Raw genomic sequence first — 26307 nt, 5'->3', positions numbered from 1 at the left:
GCCAAGGTATGGATAGAATGTAAAAAATCATTTCAGTGTGGTAGAGGAAAAGAAATTTGTTTTATTGAGATCTTGTGTGTTTATATTTACCGATTTTAGTGCGGCATTGCTTTGAAGTTTGAAAAATAAATTGTCAACATCTTTCTCTGGTGTGTGACTTCATATGAGAATTGATTTAGAAATTACAAAAACTGGCACTTTTAACATTTGATATATACAAAGACATGTTTTATTTCCAAAAGTACAAGTCATAACTGTTTGTGCTTGTTCAATAAGCATGTTAATAATGTACAATAAAATTTCTGAGTAAATCTACATAATATGACTTTTCTTTCTGACTGCACTTCATTGGAGATCAACTGGTCACAAAAAATTACAAATATGGCAATGTTGCAAAACTGATTTTATTTTTATTCGTGGAAAGGAAAATTCAGGATGCAAAATATTTACAAATAAGTACACAGCCAGCCAAGCCTTAGCTGAATTTATCTAGAGTGGTTTGTAAAGGACTTAGAAATTTGCTATATCTTGTATGCAACAGCGTGGATGCACTTCACTTTTTCAATTAAGGCTTGGTTCTCCACCTCTTCCCCCTTACACTATTACAGTATGCACAGAGAAACAGTTCCAGGGTACACTATTGCATTCAGAGTCCACCATGCAAATCAAGGTTTTCAATTTCATCATTGAGATGGTCAATGAGATTGTTGATCTCTCCAACTCTGTCCCTGTTTCTCTTGATTTCCTCCTCCTGGTGGATTTTCTCCATCAAAGCCCCCATCCAGTTATTGGCCCTGGTGATGATGTCATCCTCTCGGTTGTCAATCTTCAGAAGATGCAAGTCATGTGATGCGCTCACAGCATTCTGAATGGTGTCCTTGTCAACCAATAGCTGGTGAAAGAAAGTGTAAATGTTTTGTTCAACAGGATTAATAGGAGTATGGGCAGAACTGTAGAGTGAGGTTTAGCAAAGGGTACAATTATCATTCCAAATATGTTTAGATTTTGGTGATGTGCTGATTGATATTGGTGTTCATTTCACTATACAAGTAAAGAAATGCCACTTGATTAAACCTCCGGAAAGCCATAAGATTTTTCAAAGTACAGAGGCATTATCTGTTTATTAAATTACACTAAACATTCAACAACTTGTCATATGGAATAAGACACTCTTCTTTGAGACTGTTACACCATAGACCCTTGCTTTTCTCAAGGTCTATGGTCACACTTTGGTTGTCCAGGGTCCATACTACACATGAAGGTTACATGTATGTCGCATGGAGTGTATATAACTCATACTGGAGAGACTCATTTCTGCATTGTTGACAGTATTCAAGCATGTCGGCACAGAGTAATACATAATGATATGAACATTCACTCAAACATTTCATTTTGAAATTAAAATTTACTGGCTCTTTTGAAATTTCAGCAAACCTTGTTAACATTCCTAGTCTCAACTTTTTAAGTCTTTCAAGTTGCAGTAAAAGTTACTTTTTGGATGCTACTTTTAGATGATGGCAAATGACAATTTGATTTTATTGAAGAAAATGACAACATGGTAACACAAACAGACACACATACCACTTTTAGATCGTCTGGGATCTCGTCATCCAGTTCATTCTTCACAAATTTCTCCAGAGTGATCACTGCTATTTCAAGCAGCTTCTCATGATGTTGGTTTTCAAGTTCACGACATTGTGAAATACTGATACATTAGGTTGAGAAAAACCACTACTGTTTAAACTTGTATCATCATACACATTTGATAAGCAGAGTCAGATGAAAAAAAATAAGTGTACAAATCTCTGTAGAATATCTACTCTGCCATGTATAGTGCTTTCTGCACTTTTACAGAACTGAATTTTATTGAAAGGCAGTTGACACAGATTTCAGTGGTGATCAAACCTACAAAGCAACACCCAGTTTTCACCTGTAATAATTCATCACAAAGTACCTTTTCTTTAGTATGATGATACTGTAGATGACAATAAGCTCTTCAGCGATCAAGACGTGAGCACACCAAATTACACGATGAAATTCAAAAAAATGAATTTTTGTTTGTTGCAATCAAAGGATACAGGGCTTGGACATTTTCCACAAATACAGACACCATGTCAGCCATATTTCTCTCAAACTCTTTGATGGTTTCCTGCAAGTGCAAAACATCAGAATGAAGTTGGCGGTCTAAACATGAATAGAAATCATCTAATGTACAGTAATCAATGCAATGAAATACATTACACAAGCAACAGGGTATCTTGAATATATTTGATCAGAATTTCACATTATTATATTGGTATTTGAGGTATAGTTAGACCAATAAACGAACGGGGAAAAACTCTGATATCCTGGTGTGACTGCTTGCACAGCATGCATTCTTGAAAAACATTTCAAGGGACAAGGATCTGACAAATAAAGATATTTACCTCCAACTGGTCAACTAGCTGTAGCTCATAACCCATGAGTGTATCCCAGATGTTGCTGACTTCCTTATGATATTCATCTATCCTGCTGTCCAGTACCTTTTGATCGCTGATCAATGGCAATTCGGCAAACAACTATGGAAGAAGAAAGACACAGGAATTCAGTATTGGCAATATATGTTACAGATGCTTTGGCTGTAGAAGTTTACCTTATAAATTCAAGGGATAATTCTTGTTATGTTAACTTATTTACCGATGCTGAAATGACCAATAAATAAATAACCTAATAAAGGCCTGTGCAGGTGTCAGATTGTCTTACAGGGAAATCTACTTATTAGATTACAATTTCAATGGAAAACAAAAGGCTATGACACTCCATAATCCTCTTATAGACTAAAACAAACTTGATCCCGGGATCAAGTCCCTGGCCTTTAACACATCTTTCCGACACTAAACCAGGTAGACATTTTTAGGAACAGCATTTATAACTGCAGTTGAGAGTCAAATCACTAATAATCTGCAATAAGCTGGCTCCCTTACTGTTTCTTCTTGTTATTGCGATTGAATTGGTTGTCATGATGTTTGAGATTTTAATAGCAAATTCAGCCCAAAGATTTGTTACTGTGTTACCCAAATAGAGCGCTAGCTAGTACGGTCAGTTTGCCCAGATGTACCTGTAACATTGTGGTATAACATGACTAGGCACTATGGTGCATACTTTCAAAACATGGGTGAAAATATGCAGTCATAGAAGCCTAGTTTGGATTGGTAATAAAGCCATTTTTTTAAAAATGTTAATATGAATATTACTACATGCATGGAAAGATAATATATTGATGATATATATCAAAAGAATATATATCAAATGATATATATTCACTTTCTGTCAAGTAGCTTCTGAGTTATATTGAAAAAAAATACTATCTTCTCATGAATATATTCTTTGTTGATCAGGAAATAAAATTAAAACAGTGCTCAGATGGCACAGTATGTGGGAATAACTGAATGCATAACAGATTTTATTTTCTGACTATTATGACAGCTGGAACTTACATTGAATAATAATAATAATAATAGAGTTAAAAATAGTCTGACATGTTATGATTCTTGTACATTGTATTTTACTATGATTGAAAAAATTTGCAAGTTTTTATTTTCATCCCTTGTTCACTCGTTTTGTCAAAATTTTTACAAAATTGGTTAAAACTTCCTGTGATGATATTTTGTGCACATTAAATGTATTGAATCACACAGATTCTCTTTTGCAGTAGCTAACTCACTGTATATAATGTGGCATATATTTGACAAAGAAACATTGTTTCCACCCAACTTCCATAACTTTCACCGTCTACAGTGTCTAAATTATTCACACTGAATTGCGATACCTTATTTCACAATCAAATCTGTTGAACTCATATTCAAAATATATTTAAAACCAAAACATTAAAACATACCTTCTTTTTATATGAAAGGAAATCATCAATTTTCTTTGTGCCAGCTTCCTTGTTTTCTGTCTTGGCTTCTTCAACACACTCAAAGAACTCATCAACTTCTTTCTGTCTCTTTTCGTGTTCTTGAAGACCATGTTGGAAGAGTTGCTGGCAGATTTCTGTGAATTTGTCTTTGTAAGTATTAAAGAATTAAGGAAACAAACACTATGGACCATAAAGAAGCACTTGTTCACAATACAGATATGTAAGAGTTCAATCTGACTTTTCAGAATAACTCACCTCACTGGAGAACCTGACCTGACTGTTTTATCTGTACAATTTATTCTTAATTTGTACCGATCACTTTTTAGTCAATGTCGACATAATTTCAGTTTATTTATTTATTATGTGTACATCAGTTTTGGTCTTTGCCTTCTTTGAGTAGGATCTGTAGGTTGTAAGTTTGAATCAAATCAAGAAAATACTGAATTTTTAGAAGGGACTTGCTGAAATATGCTCTCATGATCAGAACGAACGGTTCAGAAATATTGCAAGAACTTCTTGCCAACAAGCAGAATGTATGTAATGAAAACTGAAATATGAGTTGTCACTTTGTACTCAAGGCATTTCCAAATATATGGGAAGCCCCATTATGGCATACAGCGGGTTCAACCACGTTCTAGGGGTTACTGGGAACATCTGCTTTGACTGTTATACCTTCAATGGATGTCTTGTTCAGGTCATAACAAAAAACTTAATATCTAGTGTGTAATTATCTGTGAATGTAAAGGATATACAACAAGGAGTTCTTCTACTCCTGGTAACGCTGCCAACTTTGGTGCCTCTGCATCATCTGCAAACATACTCTCAAAGAGATGTGGACCGTTGAGATTCTCCACATAGGCAGCCTAGAACGGAGAACATTAATTCTTGTTACAATCATTTTCAAGCCAGAAGGTCATGATGCTTAATGTTTTGTTTAAGTTAACGTTTGAAACTCAAACAAGAAATGTTTGCCCTGGATGGTTCTTGGTATCTTCAGTCATGTTGCGCAGTGAATTTCTGACAGTGCATGTGAATATTTCAGCAAATGGAAAACATGTACAGTTGTTATCTAAATGATATGACATGTGGCCCACTAAATAATTCCAACCTACCTTCTGTCTTTCAAATTCTTTACGTTGTGCTTGTTCCTCCTCTTCTTTCCTCTCTGCAGCTTTCTCATCAGCTTCTAACTCCTCAATGGAGTATTTGTATTGCTCATTGGCTGCTTCCCTCTATGAATAAAACATTTTAATTTCTTTTATCTAACTACTCCTTTTCATTCACTTAATATTAAAATCAAGTACTATAAAGCTTTCGTACTGAAGTGAGTGTATGCCAGCATAAGTTGTGTTCAAATTTACTTTGATATAGTGATACAGTTATTTCCAAAGACTATAGTTGGTTTTGATATTTCTGGGCCAGTCTCAACCAGTGTGACATACCAATAGGCCAAAAATGAGTATAGATGCCTGGTACGGTCACTAATTATGATGATTATAACAGCGTGAGTTTAATTGATTGATTGGTCTAGAACACTTTACAGTTAAATAATCTATATGGAATTTACATACCGTACTTTCATCTATTAATCTAAAATCAAGGTAAACAAGACTTGGAATATGTGCAACTACATAGGCTTTGTAATTAGGATCATCACAGAATGCATTGCCAAGCAAATTCAGGGTCTGCAAGTTCTTGAATCTTCTGAGATATTTGACCTGAAAAATGGTATGGAAGGAGAGACACATTAAATATTAATACCCTAAAGTATTAAATTATGAAAAAGTAAAGCATTTGTTGTCTCAGTTGATGATAATCATACACAGCAACTTCACTATACTAAATTGTAAAGATATCTAAATTTAACCCTTTGAGCACTGTAATTTTCTCCTGCCAAAATTTTAGTGCAAAATTTTACCAATTTTTGTGAATTTTTCTGTAATTTTTTGATAATTTTTGACCAACTGGCACTCTTAGCTGCAGTTTTTTCTCAAAATTATGGCAAAAATCTGAGAAAAATTGACTGGGGTTTATTTTATAAAGGAGACAAAAATAGACTTTGGTGCTCAAAGGGTTAAATAAATTGATATTTGCTATACAAAAGTGTAATGATATCTAACTTAACTTGACATTGAATGTTTTCTCAATATCACAATATAGCCACAATACTTACATTTTCCAATGTTGAAATATTATTATTTCCGATAGAAAAGACATGCAAGTTGGTAAGTGCATCCATGTTCTCTATTGTGGATATTCTGTTATTGTAAAGAGTGACATCTTCAAGTTTTGTGAGATATTCCAGCCCTTCTATCACTTCTATGTTGTTAGAAAGAAAGGTCTGAAAATTGAAATGAAAGAACAAAATAAATATCATTATATAACTATAACATACGATAACTTTATAGCTCTGTTATGATCATAATATCAAAACATATCTCCCTAGTTTTGTTCATGGTATGATTAAACAGCATGTCTGTGTACAAGAAAACGTACCCCAAGCAAAATGCAAAAACATTGAACTTCAGCCTTTGCCTCAAACAATTACTCTTCATATTGCCTGATCAACTTTAAGACAAAGCAAACCTACTTCATGAACTTGTACCAGAAGTTCAAACTATTTTCAATGATTTCCTTTTATTTGATAAGTCACTCCTTCTATGCCCTTGAGAGATCCCTATATGATCAGTTTTGGAATGTCAAAATTACACTTTTGTGTTGGCTGTTTTAAACTTGACTTTCATAACACTCTTTTTGAGTGTCTCAAGCAGAAAACATGGGTTCTTTCAGATTCAACTTGGTCAAAAGATTACTAAACTTGCAATGCACTATAAAATGCCTGTTGAGTTATTCATTACTTACCAAGCCATATCAAGTTGACCAGGACATCCAATCCCTCTATCCTTTCAATGATGTTATTATCTAGCTGAAGCTTTGTGAGGCTTGTAAACTGCCACAGGTTGTCGATCCTCAGGATATCTAGAAGACGAATTTGGCAAGTTTTGAAAAGGTGTCCCACAACAACAATTGTTCCACGGTCAATCGCAACAGAAGCTTGACAAATGTTAAACTGTTTTATTCTAAGGTTGTGTAAATGCATGTTGTACGACAGTAAGCATGTATTGAACAAAACTATATGGTGCTGAGATGACCGTTACCCCTCCAAACCCTGAAACTGACCAGATGACCATATATTGACTATTGTCTTTTGTGCTGCATCCAGGATTTTTCAAATTGTCATCATCAGTCACAGATGCTATGACACAAGTCTTGTGCGTATGAGATATACAGAGCCCAACAGGTTTTTGTAGGACTATGCATAAAGTCCATTTCATGATAAACAATAAATAACAGACACACTGATTTAATCTGTACCTTACCAATACGCTTTATATTCCCCCCTCATAATTATATACTATCATATACAAACTGGAATATCCAATTGTTCAAAGAAAAGACTGTAGCACTTTTCAATATCCAAGTACTCACTTTTGAAATCTAGTCTCAGTTGTGTGACATCACAGAAATCAATCCCTTCCTGTTTTGCTATCCTTCCAGCTTCTTCTTTTGGTCCCTGCTCCTCTACAGCCTTCTGTAACATGTCCTCATCAATGACAGAGGGCTCTACTGTATCATACAGCCTACTCATTTTGATTATTTCCCTTACTTTCCTTCTGCATCAATGAATATCAAATAAATGCTTTATTTCCTGTAGAGACAAATACGTATGAATTATATCGGTTAATGTTTTAGATACATAGTAGAGTACCATCAGTAGTGTTATGATAGCTGGGGTTAAGAGTGTTTTCTCCAGGACACGCGATTGCATGGAACCCCCCTATCTTACTTTATCCCCCTTTAAATAATCACAAACGTGCAACATGCTGTCCCCCTTCTACAATGAGGTTTGAGATTATGATGTACACAGAGTATTTACAGAATGTAATCTAAATTTTTGTACAAATATTTATTTCTGTATATCAAAGAATGAACAATAATGTCATTTGCAGAATACCCTTACTTTATACCACCATGTAGCTGTGATATCGCAGCGGTGCTGTGGCTTATTGATCACACTCGGGTCAAGGCTCATCGCCACAGAACCACTGCAAGCCACCCCACAGACGTTTTTGGTAGTTTACTACGACACTGATTGATGTCGCTGATTTAGCTCGCAAAATAATGAACTGTATAAGTCTTTGAATAAATCAACTTGTACCCACTTTATCATAGACTATTTATAACTCATTCTCTACTCATGCCAACTACCTTGACAATAACAACATGTGTTTTCAACCATCTTCCCATCAGACGTTGATGCATCAATTCATGCGTGTCATTTGCCCTCTCGTGTAAAACGTATTGAATACGTTGGAGGTCAACAGTTCAAATTCGAGCAGAAACAGTTGACAGCTATGTAAAAAACATTTGAAAATACATGTTGTCACTGTCAAAATAGTCAGCAGGAGAAGGTGATGAAGTAGGTAAAGGTTGATTTAGATAGTCAGTGATAAAGTAGATACACATATTCAAAGATCAACCTATTTCATTATTTGTGCAGCTACACGATACCGATCAGTGTCGTAGTAAAATACCAAGAAGTCTACGTGGTGGCTGACAGTGTAGCTCTGCATGGCAGGGCTGTGTGTTACCAGCACTATACGGCCTCCCACACCACGAGAGGCCGTATAACACCGGTAACACACAGCCCTGCTATGCAGAGCTAGCTCACAGTGGTTCTGTGGCGATGACCCTCGATAAGCCACAGCACCACTCCTGCTGCGATATCACAGCTTACCACCATGTTGACAGGTGAATATTATTCACGGCCTTGGCAATCAATTGTTTTTTAATGTACTGTTCCTGTTTTCACTAATGCAGTTTGTGAACCGTCAAGCATTCCCTGACATGTTTTCTCTATCATTTCTGAACACTGATGGTAACAAAATACAATTTCAATAATGCTCATTTGCATAATCTGAACACTTATATTGTCAAAAGCTTTCAAATTACCTGTGGCAGGGTGAGAACATGTTGTTATTGTTTTGGCAAAATGGCACGAGGTCCCGTTATGTCAATCATATATAAAAATAATTTAAATTAACTACAATATGCACTGCAGTGCTGACATTTTCGAATCATAGTTGTGTAAGTGTATTTGTGGCATAGTGTTGACCAAAATATCGTTCTTTAAAGTTTGAGGATGCAGCAGGTGCAGTGTCACGAGTGTGTAAGATTATGGAGGCACAACGCACTGTCATGCAGATGAATATGATCACGGACGTAAATGTTAGAACCAGTTACCTGAATAGAAGACAAGACACTTACTTTCGGAAAATGACGTCGTACAACAAAGGCACATATTTCGTTTTCACTTACCTTTGCAGTGTGTGGCGGGTGTTTTTATTCGACCACTTTTATATTTCGAAAGATGGCAGCTGTTGTCAAGCAACGCTGTTCCCACAATGCACCTTTCATTACCTTCGACCTACGAACCTTACGAAAAGGTCATAGTGACTGGTTTTTAATTATCTCTTAAATTACTTACTCATACTTCATTATTCATACACATTAAAACTTATAAGATTATGTAGACTAAGATTATTCGTTAGGATACAATTTTTCAAAAATGTATAATCGCGCCATGTCTACGTCTCGTATCACGCGCGCGTATCGGCTATTTTCGTGCACATGACGTAATCTAGCTGCGCTGCGCATCGCAAGTAAATCCAATATGTCGTTCTTCAACTCGAATCCATACAGTACCCAAGTTGGTCAAAGAATAGGTAAGTATATCAACAAATCAACGAAATTTCGTGACATAATTACCTCCTGTAGTATAAGTATTTAGTATTATATCATATAATGACAACCTGACATCTAAAATTGGAAGTTTTGACTTGTGGTGCGTTACGGAGATTTTATTGATGACCCCGCCTTGCAAAGCTAGCCTCCAAAATTTATGGCCCACACAGCATACATTCAATTATGTTGCAGACGATGCGAATTATGTGAACGTGTTTTTAGTTATGATTTTATATAAAGCGATCGACAACATTTCCGTGAACAAGTTGCATACGAAACTTTTGACAACGAATGTTATAATTACTGTGTTACCCAAGACTGTTAATACACCTTATCGGAGACCTGAGGCTATATAGGGCATGTATCGTACATATACATGTATAGTAGTAGTAGTCCATAGTAGTACACTGTAGGCTAGCTAGTTAATAGTTGTTTTAAATCCGGAACTAGCCATTTAGTGATGACGGAATAGGATGTAAAGCGGCAAAGGAACACTCATAGCTAGCTCCATGTATGCCATAAGAAATATTGATGTGTTTAAGTCTTTCACACCTGTCCTTTTTTATTGACAATCAACCTCAGTTTCTCGGAGACTGAATCTGATTGGACGCAAGTTATCTTCATGTCCAGAGATAGAGAAGCATATTTAGTTGAGTTATACAGGTCGCCCCCGTTCATTGTTTTTCAACAAAAAACCCCAATCCTTTATTTCTTCCCTTTTCCATATTCTCCCTAGCTTCTTCATTTGGCAAATCACAGCAGTCAAGATAGAAAGCCTTTTACTAGCAATAATTAATGTGTGAAGGAGTAACTCTGAAGTAATTGTTCACCTATTAACTTAACATTATTTGTACTGACACTGTGTACTCATCACTGTGGTTCGTGTGTATCATGAGTAGTGAGCTAAATTTAAGATAATACACGGGAAGTTTGGAAATTTTAATAGCATCACCATGAAGTTCATAGTATATGATGGCAGTGACAGATCCTTTTATTGTACTGGCATATTGATGCCAGGGATTAGCAGTCTTCCCATGCTTGCTTGGACAAATTTGATAATAATAACACATAGATGTTTTTCATGATATGTCACCTGCTGCAGTAGCCAGCTATGAATGATACCTACAGTGATATGTTTCTTCTCTGTAATATCTGTCATTTTCCAGTTCCATCACTTGTTCATAACAATTACAGTAATTTCTGCAGTTCAAGTGAATGTCTGTACTTTGCTTGATACAGTTAAGAGATACAGAATTAAAGATGTAGGGCAATGTTTATGTCTCTCTGTATGACTCTGAGTCATGTAACACTTTGAACTCAGTTGCTATTCGCCTGAAGTAGTTTCATGAGGACAGTATCTAGTTGCTTTGTACATTTTTAATGAACATACCGTCGGGAAACAGATAACAGATGCAGCACTTAAGTCAAAAATAAAACTTAATATAATTTTTCAATAATATTATGTGTAGACATGAAATGTCAGGAGTATTTTGATAGTATGGAGTTTGAAAGGGACATAAAGATATAACTTAGATGGATTTGTTTACATATACTTGTAACATGCTATTTGCTTTCAATTTTTGCATGGCAAATTATTTAATTTTGTAAACTCACAAAATTATGCTTGATCCTTTTTGTCATAGTGTTATCACTCAGCAGGAGTACACATGGTAAGCTCTGTGACTAAGGATCATAAGTTTAATATTTGATGGTACTTGGCATGTTTACGGACACCATCCGTAGATATATGGTAGTTAGATCACCATCTTCTTTGTTTGAAATCTGTCAGCATTAATCATGAGTCAGTTTTGCACATACTGAGGTAAACAACGGTCTGAGTTATGATGATATGATAATAAATAGGAAACGCAGTGACACAGTAAGATGTTTTGATCAGTTATAAATTGTTAAAAGTGTTGTTAAAAGATGTGGTGAGATCCCTACATGAAATTATCTTTTTCGTTCCATAAATTTTCAGGTTACTCCTTTCTCTAAACAGTAAACCCAAACAAAACTACCGCCAGGTGTGACCTGCTGTCTAATTTATTTTTTACAACTGATCATGAAAAGTATTTTGGGTTATTATTGTTCTTAGAACTTAGGTGTGATAGCAATGTGTAGTATCTTGTTTATTGTGTTGTTTGTCTGTATTAAAAACCTTTTGCTTGAGTTTCCAGCAAGCCATCAGTTGTCCAGAACACAGCCTGTCAATAAAGGTTTATAATGAATAAAACATCACAACATAACCATTTGACGCACTCGATGTACCATTTTGGTACAAATCTTTCCATGTGTAGAGCCAGGATAATAATATGTAATACATCAGTCACCCAAGGCAAAAGATTAATCTACTCATAACGTACTACCAATAATGTTACAAATTATTTAGTAACTGTCATTGAAATAAGCTTGCAATTTTAATAATTTGCAAGGACATTGTATCTACATTTTAAAAGGAAAATCATAAACTAAACATCAAATTTATTAAATGTAATCTTTCAGAACGAGCGACCAGCGAAGGCAATGCGTCAGAAGATTGGGCTTTGAATATTGAAATATGTGATATAATAAATGAAACAGATGAAGGGTAAGTTGTTGCAAATTGCAGGTATTTGTAAAGGTTGCAGCAGATTATGTCATGTAAACTCTAGTAAGGTCACAGTGATGTGTTTATTCTGTCACATTGTATAACTTGGTACCAGTACAATTCATAAATCTAAAAAATGAAGTGTAAATTCAGCAATATCCGCTGAAATATATGTATGATGTTACGCAGTATGTAGATCTTTCTTTACAGTCTGATTAGTAAGTAATTACCGCTGGCACTTAGGTCTGATACAATTTCAATGGTTCTAATCCGGAATAAAAATGATGCACAGCATTCTGCAGACTCAGTATGCATGGAAGAACATGTGATTCCGGTACAAACAAACCCATGTGTACAAACGCGTTTAGAATTGCATGTATTTCAGTGAGTGTTTGAGCGCGTGGTGTTGTTTGTACCGTGGTCCATTCCAATTCCGGGTTTAACCTATTATAAGCAACAGTTAGCACAATACTGAAAAATTAGATAATCACTTTATAATGTCTCAACTGGAGGTGCAAATGTTGTCTAGAATTGACCATCAATTATTGAAATTTTGGATAATTTCAGATTATTTGTACAAATTAATCCTCTTTCTCCCAAGTTGTATTTATTTCTGTGGTTTGTCTATGGAACCTGATAGAAAGAGGATTAATCATCAAAATTATAATTTCATATTTTTATGTCAGATTTTGGCATACTGTTGGTCTTGGTAGCACCCAAGACAAAGTTTGTGTTTTTGAATGGCAAAATAACTTTTGTTGAAATTGGATCAATTATGAAATATACAGAAAATAAAAAATTGAAATGAAAAAATTTAAAACTGAATGAGAGTCCGAGCCCCATACTTGTATAGCTATCTTGTTCCTGCAATTTTTTACAATCCGTAGGAATACAAATTTACCCTATGAATTGTGGCTTACCTATTTGACAGACCCAAAGATGCTATGAAAGCAATCAAAAAGAGACTGGTTGGAAATAGAAAATGGAAAGAAGTGATGTTCACATTAACAGTGAGTATGATCTTGAAATAGTTGTCTAGTCACTTGTTTTACTCCCTGAAATTTAACTTTATCAATGATTATTGCAATAAGATCAGTGTACTGTGGTAGTATTTCATCCTCTTTTGGTTTGATTGAATCTTATGGAACAACTGTCTCTGCCCAAGACCCCTCCAAAAACATTACTATTTCAAGTTCAACTAAATTATGTTATGTAGAGATGTGAAGTTTCAAAAATGGTTAAGACTACAAATAGGTTTGAGATCGATAACATATTAAGTCAAATGGCACTTGAAGGAAATAGTTCAAAGTTAAGTTCATTGCCATTTTCTATGAGCACAAATATCTCTTATCATTTCTCATAAACTGACAAGCAACTTTACAAGATACAATCTAAAAGTCTGCATTCTACCAACAATGATGAAAATATCAAAAACTTTGGAAAGAGTTATTCTTGTAGCCTCTTGTCTTTTTTGAGAAAATAGGAAAAACTAACTTCAAAGTGATGCCTGTCAGTCACATTTAAAAGGGTATAATCTGAAGCACTCCTTTCAGCCTTGTGTTAAAATGTAACAATCATAAATTTCAGAGTTAGTGGTTCTTTGTGTGATGACCACATGTGGAAGACACAGTGACTAGTCCATAGCGTAGTGTTCCAGGTATTGTAAGATACTGGATAACAAGAAAATGTGATAATTTGCATTTTACAAAATGGCTCTTGTATATGTAAAGGGGTCAGGTAAATTCTTATTGAATTATAAAAGTATTGAAACAGTCACCTTTACTTCAGACAGGTCAGTGGAATCATTTAATATGCAGTCTATTACAGCTGCTGTTCGAATTCCGTAAATTAATACAAACATAAAGTTGACCATCAATGCGGTAACTTGTATCTATGTTACATAGGACATGAGCAGCAAATGTATGATGTACCTACCATTACAGAAAACTTTCCAAACATCAGATCCCTTTCAAAGATTGAAAATACGTTCATAAAGATATATGTTCATAGAATTTCATCGTCAAATGCAAACTGGGACATTTCTGTTCCCATGAACTCGGGAGGAGTGTGAAGTTGCACACTTCAAAAAGCCAGTCCAGGCAAATTTGACCTTGTGATTGCATATGTGTTTTGATTAAGACCCAGAACATTGTAAACATTGTAAGGAGTGCTATCACATGTGTAGAGCATAGTAACATTCTCGCAATCTCTGTTATGGTAATCACTTTTCAGTGAAATACTTATGATACCATCTTTCTAAGAAGTGGTTACAATACACACCGTACATGTTAAATAGGCAAGTCTGATTTCAATCATCCTGCAGTCGAAAGGATATCCATCCAGTCTTCCATCCAGTACCCATCAGTAGTGTAAATATCTAGGTCTGTTTTTGAAATATTGAAATTGCTTATATGACATAATTTGATTGCTTTGAACAAGTATTTCAGGTTTGATCTTTGGTATAGGTATTTGTCCAACGAGAGAATTTTATGTTGTGAGACAGGTTGTTCACAGCAAAGATTTTGTGAAACATATACAGATATGCTGAAAGTAGGAAATTTGAACTCTGCGTAGTCAATCTGTTTAATGAACCATTCCCAGGATTGTTTGTGGTGTCTTTGTCAATTGGTTTGCATCTATCACTCAGTCCATACAGTCACGAATGCATGCATTCCAATTCTTAGACATGCCCCAAGGTATATGTAGTTTCCTGCGAGACAAGGTGTGCAGCATTTGTCAGGACTTGCACATTCTTTTGAGTTCTGTCTCAGACAGGGTACCAAACCATGGAAAGTTCAAACCTTTTCTGCTTACTTATCATTTGTTTTTTCATTATATATGTGATACACAATTTATCATATGCAAAGTTCAGAATCTTGGACATATTATACAAAAATCATCTTTTTGCCAACGCCCACAAAAGGGCCGGTAGATAGCCATCTTTTTTGGTATGTCTATTTCAAATGTATTACATTACAAATTAAATTCATGATCCAGAGGATATCCACAAACCAAACCTAACACTATACATAACTTATTCAGGTCTATATCACTCTCATGTCTGGAACATGATATTGACACTGTTTCATGTCGATTTTGCAGGGATAGTTAGTACAAGGAAGCGAAATCAGGAGACTCAAGTGATTCTGATGTTATTTCAGTTTTTTGCTGAAAATTAATGTTTTTCCTCCCATTTATAACAATCTGGTGGTTAGGTAGAACATGAAAAGTGCAGGCACATCGATATTTGGTAAATGTAATCTGGGTTGTATTAGCAACTTCTGGCAATGATTATGTGAGCACTTTTGGGTAAACGGTATGTTGTCTTGAAAATGCAGGTTTTGGAAACGTGTGTCAAAAACTGTGGGCACAGGTTCCATGTGCTGGTTTGCAAGCAAGAATTCATCAAGGAATTGGTGAAACTGATCCAACCCAACAACAATCCACCAACATCCGTACAAGAGAAGATACTCAGCTTGATTCAGTCCTGGGCCGACGCTTTCCGCAGTGCCGCTGATTTACAAGGCGTTGTTCAAGTGTATACCGAATTAAAACAGAAAGGAATTGAATTCCCTGCAACAGATTTAGATTCTATGTCACCAATATTTACACCAGACAGGGTAAGATTACTGTCATACGTTCTATTTCATATCAGTAAATATTCACTTGGGATGGTCTTTACCACAAATTACAGTTCCTTGACCTTTTTCAACCTTAGTTGGCAATGTATCTGTATAAAGTATATGCTTAGCTTCAACTTGCTATATGTATGGAAAGCTATTTGGTTCATTGATTAAAAGTAATAGTCTAGCAAACTAAATGGTGAATGTTCTGCATCACATTTCTTATGCTCTTTAATATCTGAAAGAGTATTTTACATTCACGAGAAGTGGTCAAAAACATTGATCGCACCTGATTTTACAACAATTGCATTGATATTTTAATCAATAGACAGTGAGCAGGTGGACAGAGGCATTGAAATAAATATGAAATAGACTTGACTCTTTTCTCATATTAAGTATTTTGTAGATTACCTTATCTTGGCCTATTGTATCCTGTGTCTCTTGTTTGACTCTTTGGTCATATTTCCAAATCCAAATGTCACCCTTCAACTTGCTATTTATTTTCTGGAAAAAACCAACTGTTAAAAATGTTCACCCTTTCAAGACTTGAAAAACCTCGTAGTCGACCTTTCACTTCTTTCGTAAGCAAATCTGTTTCATTCATTAATTTATCCTTTATTTTTACCAGAATATTTGCACTGTGAAATGCATATATAGTTCTTTATTTCTGGGAGAGTGAAAAGCATAAGAATCATAACTATAAAGAAATAAAGGCATGAAAGATTGTACTTTCTTATGTTGATTTTCTTGAATTACAGACAATTCCTGCCTCTACGCCCCCACCCAGGCCTCAGACTGGCCCGACACGACAACCTACTCAGCACCAGCCCCCTCCACAAATGGCCCCTGCACCCCAAATGATGCCCGCACCACAGATGATGCCCGCACCACAGATGATGCCAAGTCAGCCGGTACAGTATGCACCACAACCACAGGGTCCTGTCACAGCAAATCCCGAACAGCTAGCCAAACTTCGTAGCGAATTGGATGTGGTTGTAGGAACGTTAGAGTCATGTCTGAAATGCTGAATGAATTGTCACCAACAAGTGCCGATATGAGCGATGTAGAATTGTTACAGGTCAGTTTTCAACACGAGTAATATCTTGGCTGGGATCTTTCATATTTCCATATGAAATCCACAATATTTTGTCTTGTCTTCAGCAAACTCTGGTCCACTGTGTCATGACATAATGCAGTCCTGAGAAAACAGATCATAGAATGATTCATTTCTATTGCTTTGAATTACTCGCTGATGTGTAGTAGAGCCCAATCTTACCTGAAGATCATCATACAGGAAATAATTATGTGTTCTCCACAATGGAAAGAGGAAATTTTGAAGTCCTGTTCACAAAGCAGACACGGATATCTCTTAAACCAGCCTGTTTCAACAGCAAGACAGTTATATAACAGTGTAAAATTCAGACAAGTTTTGTAAATTACTGTCAATTTTATCAAATATTTGAAGTGCAAATATGGGAAAATGAACTTAATAATGCCTCTACATTTCACATAGTTCAGTTTTCAGTATGTAACCTGTATTGGTACCTGTTACATGGATTTCATCCATTTCAAGAGTGTGATAATGCTAACCCTTCCAGTCCTGTTTCAGAGGTCCAACTTTGTCAAAGAAAACAATTGAGATATTCAAAATCCATTGATGAAAGTGTTCAACATAGCTTGGAAATATTCAGTAAATAATCACAAAGCCAGCTTTGTATTCCGGAAATTTGAGACACCAATTTTATCTACCCAAAAGCCAGTTACAGAGGAATCTTTATAACTGTTGTTTTTTTTCTTATTCTTTGAATTACTTTTTACTGTAGTAATTTCTGTGACAAAGAAACATTTTGTACAAGAAAATTTTTAATTATACAGTTAGTTGTGTTTCCTTTGTAACATTTGTATTTTACTTTCTGACCAGGAATTAAACAGGACATGTAGATCGATGCAGCAACGTGTATTAGATATAATAGACAAAGTTACCAATGAGGAAGTCACAGGTAGGTGTAATGTTGCCATTTGGCTGATTCTAATAGTACCCAGAAATTAAAGGATTTTAACTATGAATAAATACAAGGAAATGTTGCCTGTAAGATTGTTCAATCTTCAATAAAGAAATTAAAAATACACAAGATATTTTAGTTGCTTTCACGTCGGTAATTTTGTAACCAATTTCAAATACGATGTTTGAATCCGTACTGAAATATCATTGCATCATTGCGTTGACTATGTACTAATGCAGATATATCACAAATGCGGAATATATCATAAGTGTGGTTACAAATCTTCTTTACAAGTTTTTTTGTCAGCAAATGAAATCCTCTCTTTCACTCTGTTACCGAATTGGTCAACCACTGGTCTTCAATTTATTTTTTTCTTTTGATCTTCAAGATCTATTTTGCATCTGAAAAACCATCCATACCTGTGATCAGAATATTCTCAAAACTTGCCAGCATGCCAAATGGAAACTTCTCATGTGCTTACATACAAATCCTCTAACCAATTTCATTTCCATTCATACAATTAAGATGATTGAGAAACTCTGATCTATCCAAGCTTAACCAGAGTCACACACAGGCTATTTTTATGCGAGACTCACTATCTTGTGTTTTGATTTTCTTACAGGAGAATTACTGCAAATCAATGATGATTTGAACAATGCCTTTGTAAGATATGACAGGTTTGAGAGGTATAGGTCGGGACAAGCTGGCCAGCAGCCACAGCCTACCAGTGCTCCAGCGACACAACCGCCACCAATGATAGATAGACCACCAGCATATTCTGAGGTAATTGCATTGAGTGGTAAAGACTGACTGAATTGATATCCATCATGTAGTTATGATCATCTGTTTTTCTGTGGTGCTTTAGGATGGTTCATCGGCTGTCCAATCAGGACTCAGTAGTGTACAGATTCAGTATTATATTTTCCTCATACCTTGCTTCCAGAACATTACAAGTGTGGTCTGTAGCAAATTTAGAGTCAAACACAAATAAACATTTAAGATACTGGTACCTCTCTTCAAGAGCTATGGTCAACTCACAGTTTTGAAAGAACTTTGATCACCATCCCAGCAGGGGTGAAGATTACTACCTCAAGTGTTCAATTGCTTCATAAAATGTTGATCCATAGCCATTTTACACCCCATGCAACAGAGTGAGAAATGTGAATTTGTGGTTGTTAGTGGTAGATTTATACCTCAATTAACTGATAAATAGTTCCTACCGTAAGTGTTTCCTTATATAAGAAAATGTAGACCTCCAGTGATCTGTGTTAGAGCTGATTGGACCTGACCCCAGTATGTAAAAGGTGATGGTCCTCTTGTTTTATGGTGCCTATCCAAATGTGTGTCAAGTTCATTTCATTTATTCATGTTCCCCCGTCCTTATTTTTGTATTTATTTGTCTCTTTTTGTGTGTGTATTTGTGTGCTTTCCCGGTTTTGTGTAGGCTATACCTTCCCAACCAGCTCCAGCGGCAGCTCCTGCAGGACCTGCGACAGGGACTCTTATTGACCTTGGTTTTGATCCGCCTCCTTCCCAGCCAGCACCGCCACAGCCAGTGCCACAGCCAGTACCGCAGCAAGTACCACAGCCAGCAACCATGCCAGCAACCATGCCATTGTCCTCACAGACAACGGCTCCTGCTGCTGGCAACCAGTCCCTGCATCAACAACTGGCTGGAATGAGTAAGTTCAATGTTTAAAATAGAATTGCTTCTAGTACTGATTATCTCGCTCAAGACCTTGTTCTTACATAGTATTCCTCCAAATATCGCGTTACTTGTCTGTAAATCATTTCAGTTGCTTTGTATAAATATTTTGAAAGATCACCAAGACACACCCATACTTTTGCATGTAACTGCTTGTAGGATTTCATGACTTTATTTTGCACAGCCAGTCTCTATAGTGTTTGAAAGTCTCAAACAACAGGGAAAAAATATTCATAAAATTTTTAGGAAAAAGTGTTCATAAAACTTTGAAAGTCTCCAATGTTCTCATTTTGATTGGAGTTTGTATTTCTTTGTTGTTGTTTAGCTGTAACGGAGGGCAGTGTCAGTAGTACCCTTGGGCAGTTGAACACAACACCGGCTACAACTCAAGATGAATTTGATATGTTTGCACAGTCAAGACAGGTCACGTACCAAGACAGGGGGTAAGTGACTCACAAGGTCTGTAATCTCCAGGAAGGTCCCTTGATCAAGTCTGTGGAAGCTCTGTGGAAAGTTCTTGAATATTAAATTTAGTCATGGAAAGTCCTTGAAAATTGATAAGCCAACCCTTATTTTCAAAAGTCACGAAATGATCACTCATGATTTTGTGAAAATTATATGTAAAATGATATATAACAATGATATTTTGTAAAAATGATACTAAGAAAATGTTTTTTTGTGACCTCAAAAACAGTCATTGAAAATTGCAGGAATAGTCTAGAAATTTAAGTGACTTTGAGTGGTATAGACTTTGTAATGAGGCTGTTTATAATTAAAAACATAACTTTATACCATTTATGTCAGAGAGTCTGATTTCTTTCATGGTCTTCATTTTGATGAACCATGGAAGATGAAATCCCAGACACTCCAATGTGTAAGGGGACCATTTATCCTTTCAAAAATATGGAAGTCTTGACATTTTTGTGGAGTTCAGTGATTGCTAAATGTCTAACCTTCTTTTCACCCAAATCAATACAATATAACAAAAATACATAATTACAACTGTTGTAGATGGTATTTTATCACCATACAGGCAAGCCAGACTTCATAACTGCCAAAGTATATTGAAACCAGTCCTAAAATTTCCCTTTTCTTCCCTTCTTCAGTGGCAGTTCTTACACAGATAATACAAACATTGATCAGTCAGGTGGTCTGGCTGGTCTAGTAAACTCCAGAGGAAATCCTGGTCAACCAGTAAGTAGTGTTTATTTCCCTCTTGCAAATACATCAAGCCATTTTTTATTGCACAAAATATTATTTCAGTATCTTTCAGTGTTTTTGTTAAGGCCAGTACCCCAGTAAATGTTACCACCGCCCCCCAGTCATTTTACCTGGGTTCCCCCATGGTATATCAATGCAATCAGATTAGGATTAGACTGGGGTTCCCAAATCATTTACCAATATTCCCCAACCTGAGCAAAAACACTGTCTTTATCATATTATCTATTTGCTAGCTTGCTAATTTATTTTTACATGTCATGTCATTTTGTTTTTTTATTTATATTTACGTTTATCTTTTTTTTATTTATTGTAACACTTTCACAGTTTACTTTTGTATACTTTAAATTGTGATTTCAGTTTGCATTGAAGGCACCATAACATATTTACTCTCCAAGAAAAGAAATGTTTTTTTCAGAGTCACATATGGACTTGTCGAACAAATATTTAAAAGGGTAGAGACATGTAAAGGGTAGTAGAGTTCATCTATATATATATTTCTATGTCTGTGGCTAGATTAACCCAGCCAGTACACATCAACTGGATGAAATGGAGAAATGGTTACATGATACGGATCTGGTAAGGAGGGTGATGATTCAAAGAACACACTGCTTGGCTGTTGGCACTCATCACCTCAGACTTAACTCATGGAGTGCCTAGTCTCTTCTTATACCCTCTTTCAGCTAATACCTTCATGTGATTCACGTGTATGCCTTAGCACTCTTATCATCCAATTAACCTAAACCCTGGGTGATGATTTTAAACTTGTGATCTGCATCTACTTCCAAGCCCTGGGTGAAGATCTTTACTTCAAAATAGTCATGGGTGCCCTTTCCTAGATCATTTCCGGCATTCAGAGCTTTGACTTTAGTTTGGTTAGATTTGTTGCGCAAAAACCTGCTAGTATAGGGTTCCTCTGTCTCTCTACCTTGGAATGTTTGCCGGCGCCTTCTGCATGGTAAGATATACAGCTAGACTTAGGGGGCAACTTTGGTGCTCACTGCAGGCTTTCAAATATATTTGCAATGCGTAAGCTCATTACAGTGAATAACCATGTTTCGACTCCTCTAAGCAAGCAATGGTACCGGTCTAATTCTGAAATTCTTTAATGGTTGGATGTGGTGTAAGCAGAAGTGCATGCCCATTGCTAGGACCTACTCTTAAATATTTGAAATGCAGCAAGTTTAGTATTGGCTTCTTCACATCTGAACTACTTTCTGTTTTACATCATTTTTGGCTCCATTGAAATACATAATTCTGTTTTATCAAAACAAATTTTCAGCTGCTTTAATCAAATTTCATATGCAAGTTCTAGCACAAAACATTGTAATTACTTTGATAATTTTGTACCATTCCAAAGAAGCGTTAAACCCCATAATCATGAAATCAAAGTATCATCATGCGAGTTTCAGTCTGTGAACATAAAAGTATAAAGTTTCTCCATGAATTAGGATGAAGAACTATCTCCGACACACAATAATACTTGACCCACCTTCAGCAGCCATTTCTGTATGCAAGAATTTAGCCTTTACAGTTGGAATATTACAGTTCAAACAGAAATCCATTGATAAAATCACATACATGCAAGGATATCTTTCAAAATCAGAAAAGCACTGTTCAGTATAATCAACCTCTCATAAAATAGTCAACTCATGCAATTTAAACATGTCAGTAGCTGTCGATAGAATTGCACTCTTCATCTGTGTTTTTCATCACCAGAAACACTCACAAAGTCAAGTAATTTCTCTGTCCCACTATTAATGTGTATCTGAAATGCTAATCTGTAGCTAGCTTTACCAACTGTTCTCTGTAAGATATCAACAGCATCTACAATAATTTAGGAAGCATAGATTTAAAAGTAACTGCAAGGCTATTGATAACACCAGGCATATAGAAATGCTGTATTTTGTTCATGAAACACACATTTATGAAAAGTGAACATTCAACATTTTCAATAAAAAGCTTTCAAACCATAAAGTCATAATTTTATCACTATATATCCAAAACTTTAATAATCAGAGTCCCTTGTATAGTCCTGTTGGTTGTAGTCATCCATCAACTCAGTATTTTGTGACAATAGGACACTTGGTGTGTGTCTCAACCTGTGTACACGGCATCATACCGTTTCCGTTAATCATTTGAAATACTATGACTGCTGAAGCTTTGATAGACTATAATGCAGTACTGATAATTTGTGAAATTATACTTATTTGTCTCTAGGAGCATAACGGAGAGGAAGCTGAGAACAACTCAAATCAAGAACCAATGACAAGTTCAGGTAAGTTGATAAGATAATGGCTATGATTACAATTGTATTTGTTACCAAATGTGGCATCATGTATTACATTTACTATGCCTATATTAACAGCAATTAAAGCAAACTTTGTTGCTGTCATGCCATTTTTATAGCCGAAGCTTGTGCTTGTAGCCCATGATGTCATTGTGATGTTATGATGGTAATGGTGGTACAAATATAGTTTCATCATTCTTGTATGTATGTATTGCTGAAAGTCTCATAAAATTTTTATCAAAATGTTCGTTTTTCCACATCATTCCTGTTAGCCCTCTTACATCTTGCCAGTGAAATCACAATTGCCACATTAAATGGCCAGACACTGCACCTTAAGTCACAGTTCAACTTTTGATAAAATTGGTGAGGATGTGACTTTATATGAGTGAGCACGCGGAAAGAAATTGCAAACAAATGGAGTTTAAATGTGGTGGATTTGACAAATTTCCTCTTTTTTTAAACCAGAATTTGATCGATTTCTTGCTGAGAGGGCAGCTGCAGTGGATGCGTTGTCGGATTCGGTGACCTCAACAGGTCAGTCACAGCCAGCGGCAGCACCGGCACCATCAGCCAATAGGAGGGGACGACAACTTCAGCTAGAAGAAGCAGACAACACCATGTTTGGCCTATAGACTTAACACAGCTTTCACACCAGAAGGGATGGGAAGGGGGGAAAGTAGCTAGTTGGAGAGGAAAAAAAAAATTTCAAAAGGGGAGCTTTTGTATTTCTCAACTTTAGGTATGGCTCTTTGGAAGAAATGCTCGGCACTTTATTTAATATGAAGATTGTTTCTGTGTCATGATGGTTTCTGTTCCAGTCTGATTGATGTAAAGCAATTCTGTCAATGATGCACGGAAATTTTGTGTAAGAATTTATAATTTTTAACTGTTTAACTTTCAAAAAGAAACAAGTATTGTAAATAAATATATTCTGAATGATATTCTTCTGAAAAATTATTTAGCTTCACTGTAGATCATGACTGTAATACTGATATTTGTCAGCTAGACGAACCCTTCGCACCTTCATATTGTGAATAGAATAGTCCTTGTTAACCCTTTGCACCCCTTAGTTGTGAATAGAATTGTCTGTATCCATAGCAATGGAGGGAATATTTTTGTTGATAAAGCAAAGGTTGGACTCTTCCGATGGCAGTGTGCCCTCTATATTTTGTAACTGTGGCAATCAGAGGCCAGTGATAAGAGAGACGTAAATTTGACAAAATGCAATATTTTTTGTGAGTAAATTACTGATTTTGTGTGCCAAAGTGAAAGGTTTTCTGTACACAGTTTTCCAGATTTAATAAATGAAATACCTTTGCTGATAAATTTTGCAGATTATATTAAACACCATGTGGGGTTTATGCTTATAAATGGCTGTATCATACAATTTGATTGCAATACCCTTCCATAGTTATAAGTACCGGTAGTTGACTGCATTTTACTGATTTTTATGTGGTAGAAAATTACATTAGATGTTGTGCGGTTGATGAAGCCTTCCTTTGAAATATTTGGAAGCTGAATCTTTTTTTGCTTGTGTTGTGTTTTTTGAATCAAGCTTTGAACAATATGATGAAGGTCATATATGAAGATAGTTTTTGTGTTAAGCAGACAGGAATGGGCAGTTTCTGGAATGGAACAAATTTTTTCTATTTGATAGAACAGAGGGCACACTGTCTCAGAAATCAAACCATATTTCACGGGGAGTTGTAAGGCAATTAAAAGAACACTTCAGGTGTCCTAATATGCCATATGGTGTTTGATTCATGGCTATACTAGCAATTCATTTGCAATGGCTTACATGATTCTGAATGTATCAGGTCATTTGAAATTTGTCATCAATGACGAAGTTACATTGGGAGCCTACCCTGGATGAATTTCTCTGCTTGTCACTGAAAATGCATGCCAACCAACATGTGAAAATCAATTGTCATTCCAAGAGTCTGATGGCCGCACACTGTTCAGTTATTATCTACTCGTAACTACGTGTAAACACAGCTACAGCTTGGGTCACCCAATACTGGTATTTTGTCCACAATTGAAAACAATTGTGTATTTCTTATATTAATATTTGTCAGACATACATGGGGGATAAAGCACAAATGAATTGTCTGCAGAAGTAAGCTTCTTGCTTAGTATCTTGTAATCAGATTGTTATTACAAAAAAACCTTGCATATTTGAAACCCTTGTTTTTCAGTTCTCAAGAAATATATACAACAATAGAGCTGTAACCTCAACTTTCACAAATCTACATTTCTATACATTGCATTGTACATTGTAATCGTTTGGCAACTTTAAACTTGGTACCATCATCAGCGCTGCAGTGATCTGAAATTTTCCAATGTACAGTAGTACGTTTTCCCTCTATTAAAATAGGTGTTGTTGATTGATTTTTGATTTTCAATCATTTTCAATTATTTCATTTGAGATAAAGTGGAGAATTAAATGATTCTGAAACATTTTTCATCGTCTGTGTTGTAATTTCATGTTTCCATTGATTACCTTTGACATCCTATAAAATTGCAAAGTCCCCACCGTCCTGTCTCAAAAATAGCGTCAATGACGCTTTGCTCACATTTGGTTAAGATGTGGCAGTGTGAGTTTATGTACCGCATTTAATAGCTTCTATGGACCTTAGTTGTAATATTCATAATGTCAAGAGCATTTGGACACATTTTGATGCACTGTCCATACAGTACCAAGGCAAAGTATATAATGGTCGCAAACTGTTGCAATGGACAGACGCATATACAACACCATGCAGCCTGGTACATCACAATTTGTGATACAATCTACCATACCTAAGTAAAGACGTCCTCTTGTAATATTGCATTGTATGGAATTAATGTTAACAATATTTGGTAACTCCTCCAGCAGTAATATTTACGAAAACACTATTGGCTTGGAGGTTTTTGGTGGCTTTTCTATACAAATCATCACCAACATGTAGAATGTTGACTCACAGTTATTGAGATTTCACAAAGTTTATACTTTTGCTTGTTCATTCAGCACACTTTTGGTAAATGATAACGTCATTTGAACAAAGTCCCATTTCCAGTTGAGTATGCATCTACACACCAAATACACATGTAAATTTCACCACATTTCGAACACGTGACTGACGTCACCTGTTTAGATCATGCATACCAAGTTTTGTATGCATCTGTAAATTTTTTTAAG

The 26307-nt window shown here is 35.7% G+C and overlaps 2 protein-coding genes across 2 annotated transcripts; one reads left to right on the top strand and one right to left on the bottom strand.

The window, feature by feature from the left end:
• Positions 1-206: 206 nt before the first annotated feature.
• On the bottom strand, positions 207-9370 carry LOC139151924 (dynein regulatory complex subunit 3-like). The gene is given in 13 exon segments (XM_070724976.1): positions 207-892; positions 1582-1705; positions 2079-2149; positions 2427-2558; positions 3878-4052; positions 4649-4761; positions 5011-5130; positions 5470-5616; positions 6072-6227; positions 6229-6239; positions 6761-6877; positions 7388-7607; positions 9278-9370. Coding segments are annotated over 12 exon segments (1572 nt in total). The 5' UTR covers positions 7548-7607; positions 9278-9370; the 3' UTR covers positions 207-646.
• A 163-nt stretch (positions 9371-9533) lies between these two features.
• LOC139151923 (TOM1-like protein 2) lies at positions 9534-25588 on the top strand. The gene is given in 14 exon segments (XM_070724975.1): positions 9534-9684; positions 12206-12290; positions 13222-13300; positions 15629-15910; positions 16672-16906; positions 16909-16991; positions 17835-17913; positions 18539-18699; positions 19361-19598; positions 19947-20064; positions 20728-20815; positions 21356-21418; positions 23060-23117; positions 23595-25588. Coding segments are annotated over 14 exon segments (1788 nt in total). The 5' UTR covers positions 9534-9632; the 3' UTR covers positions 23762-25588.
• The last annotated feature ends 719 nt before the right edge of the window (positions 25589-26307 follow it).

This window comes from Ptychodera flava, chromosome 15 (genome assembly GCF_041260155.1).
Source record: "Ptychodera flava strain L36383 chromosome 15, AS_Pfla_20210202, whole genome shotgun sequence".
NCBI classification, from domain to species: domain Eukaryota; kingdom Metazoa; phylum Hemichordata; class Enteropneusta; family Ptychoderidae; genus Ptychodera; species Ptychodera flava.
This window is presented reverse-complemented; position numbering and strand designations above follow the sequence as displayed.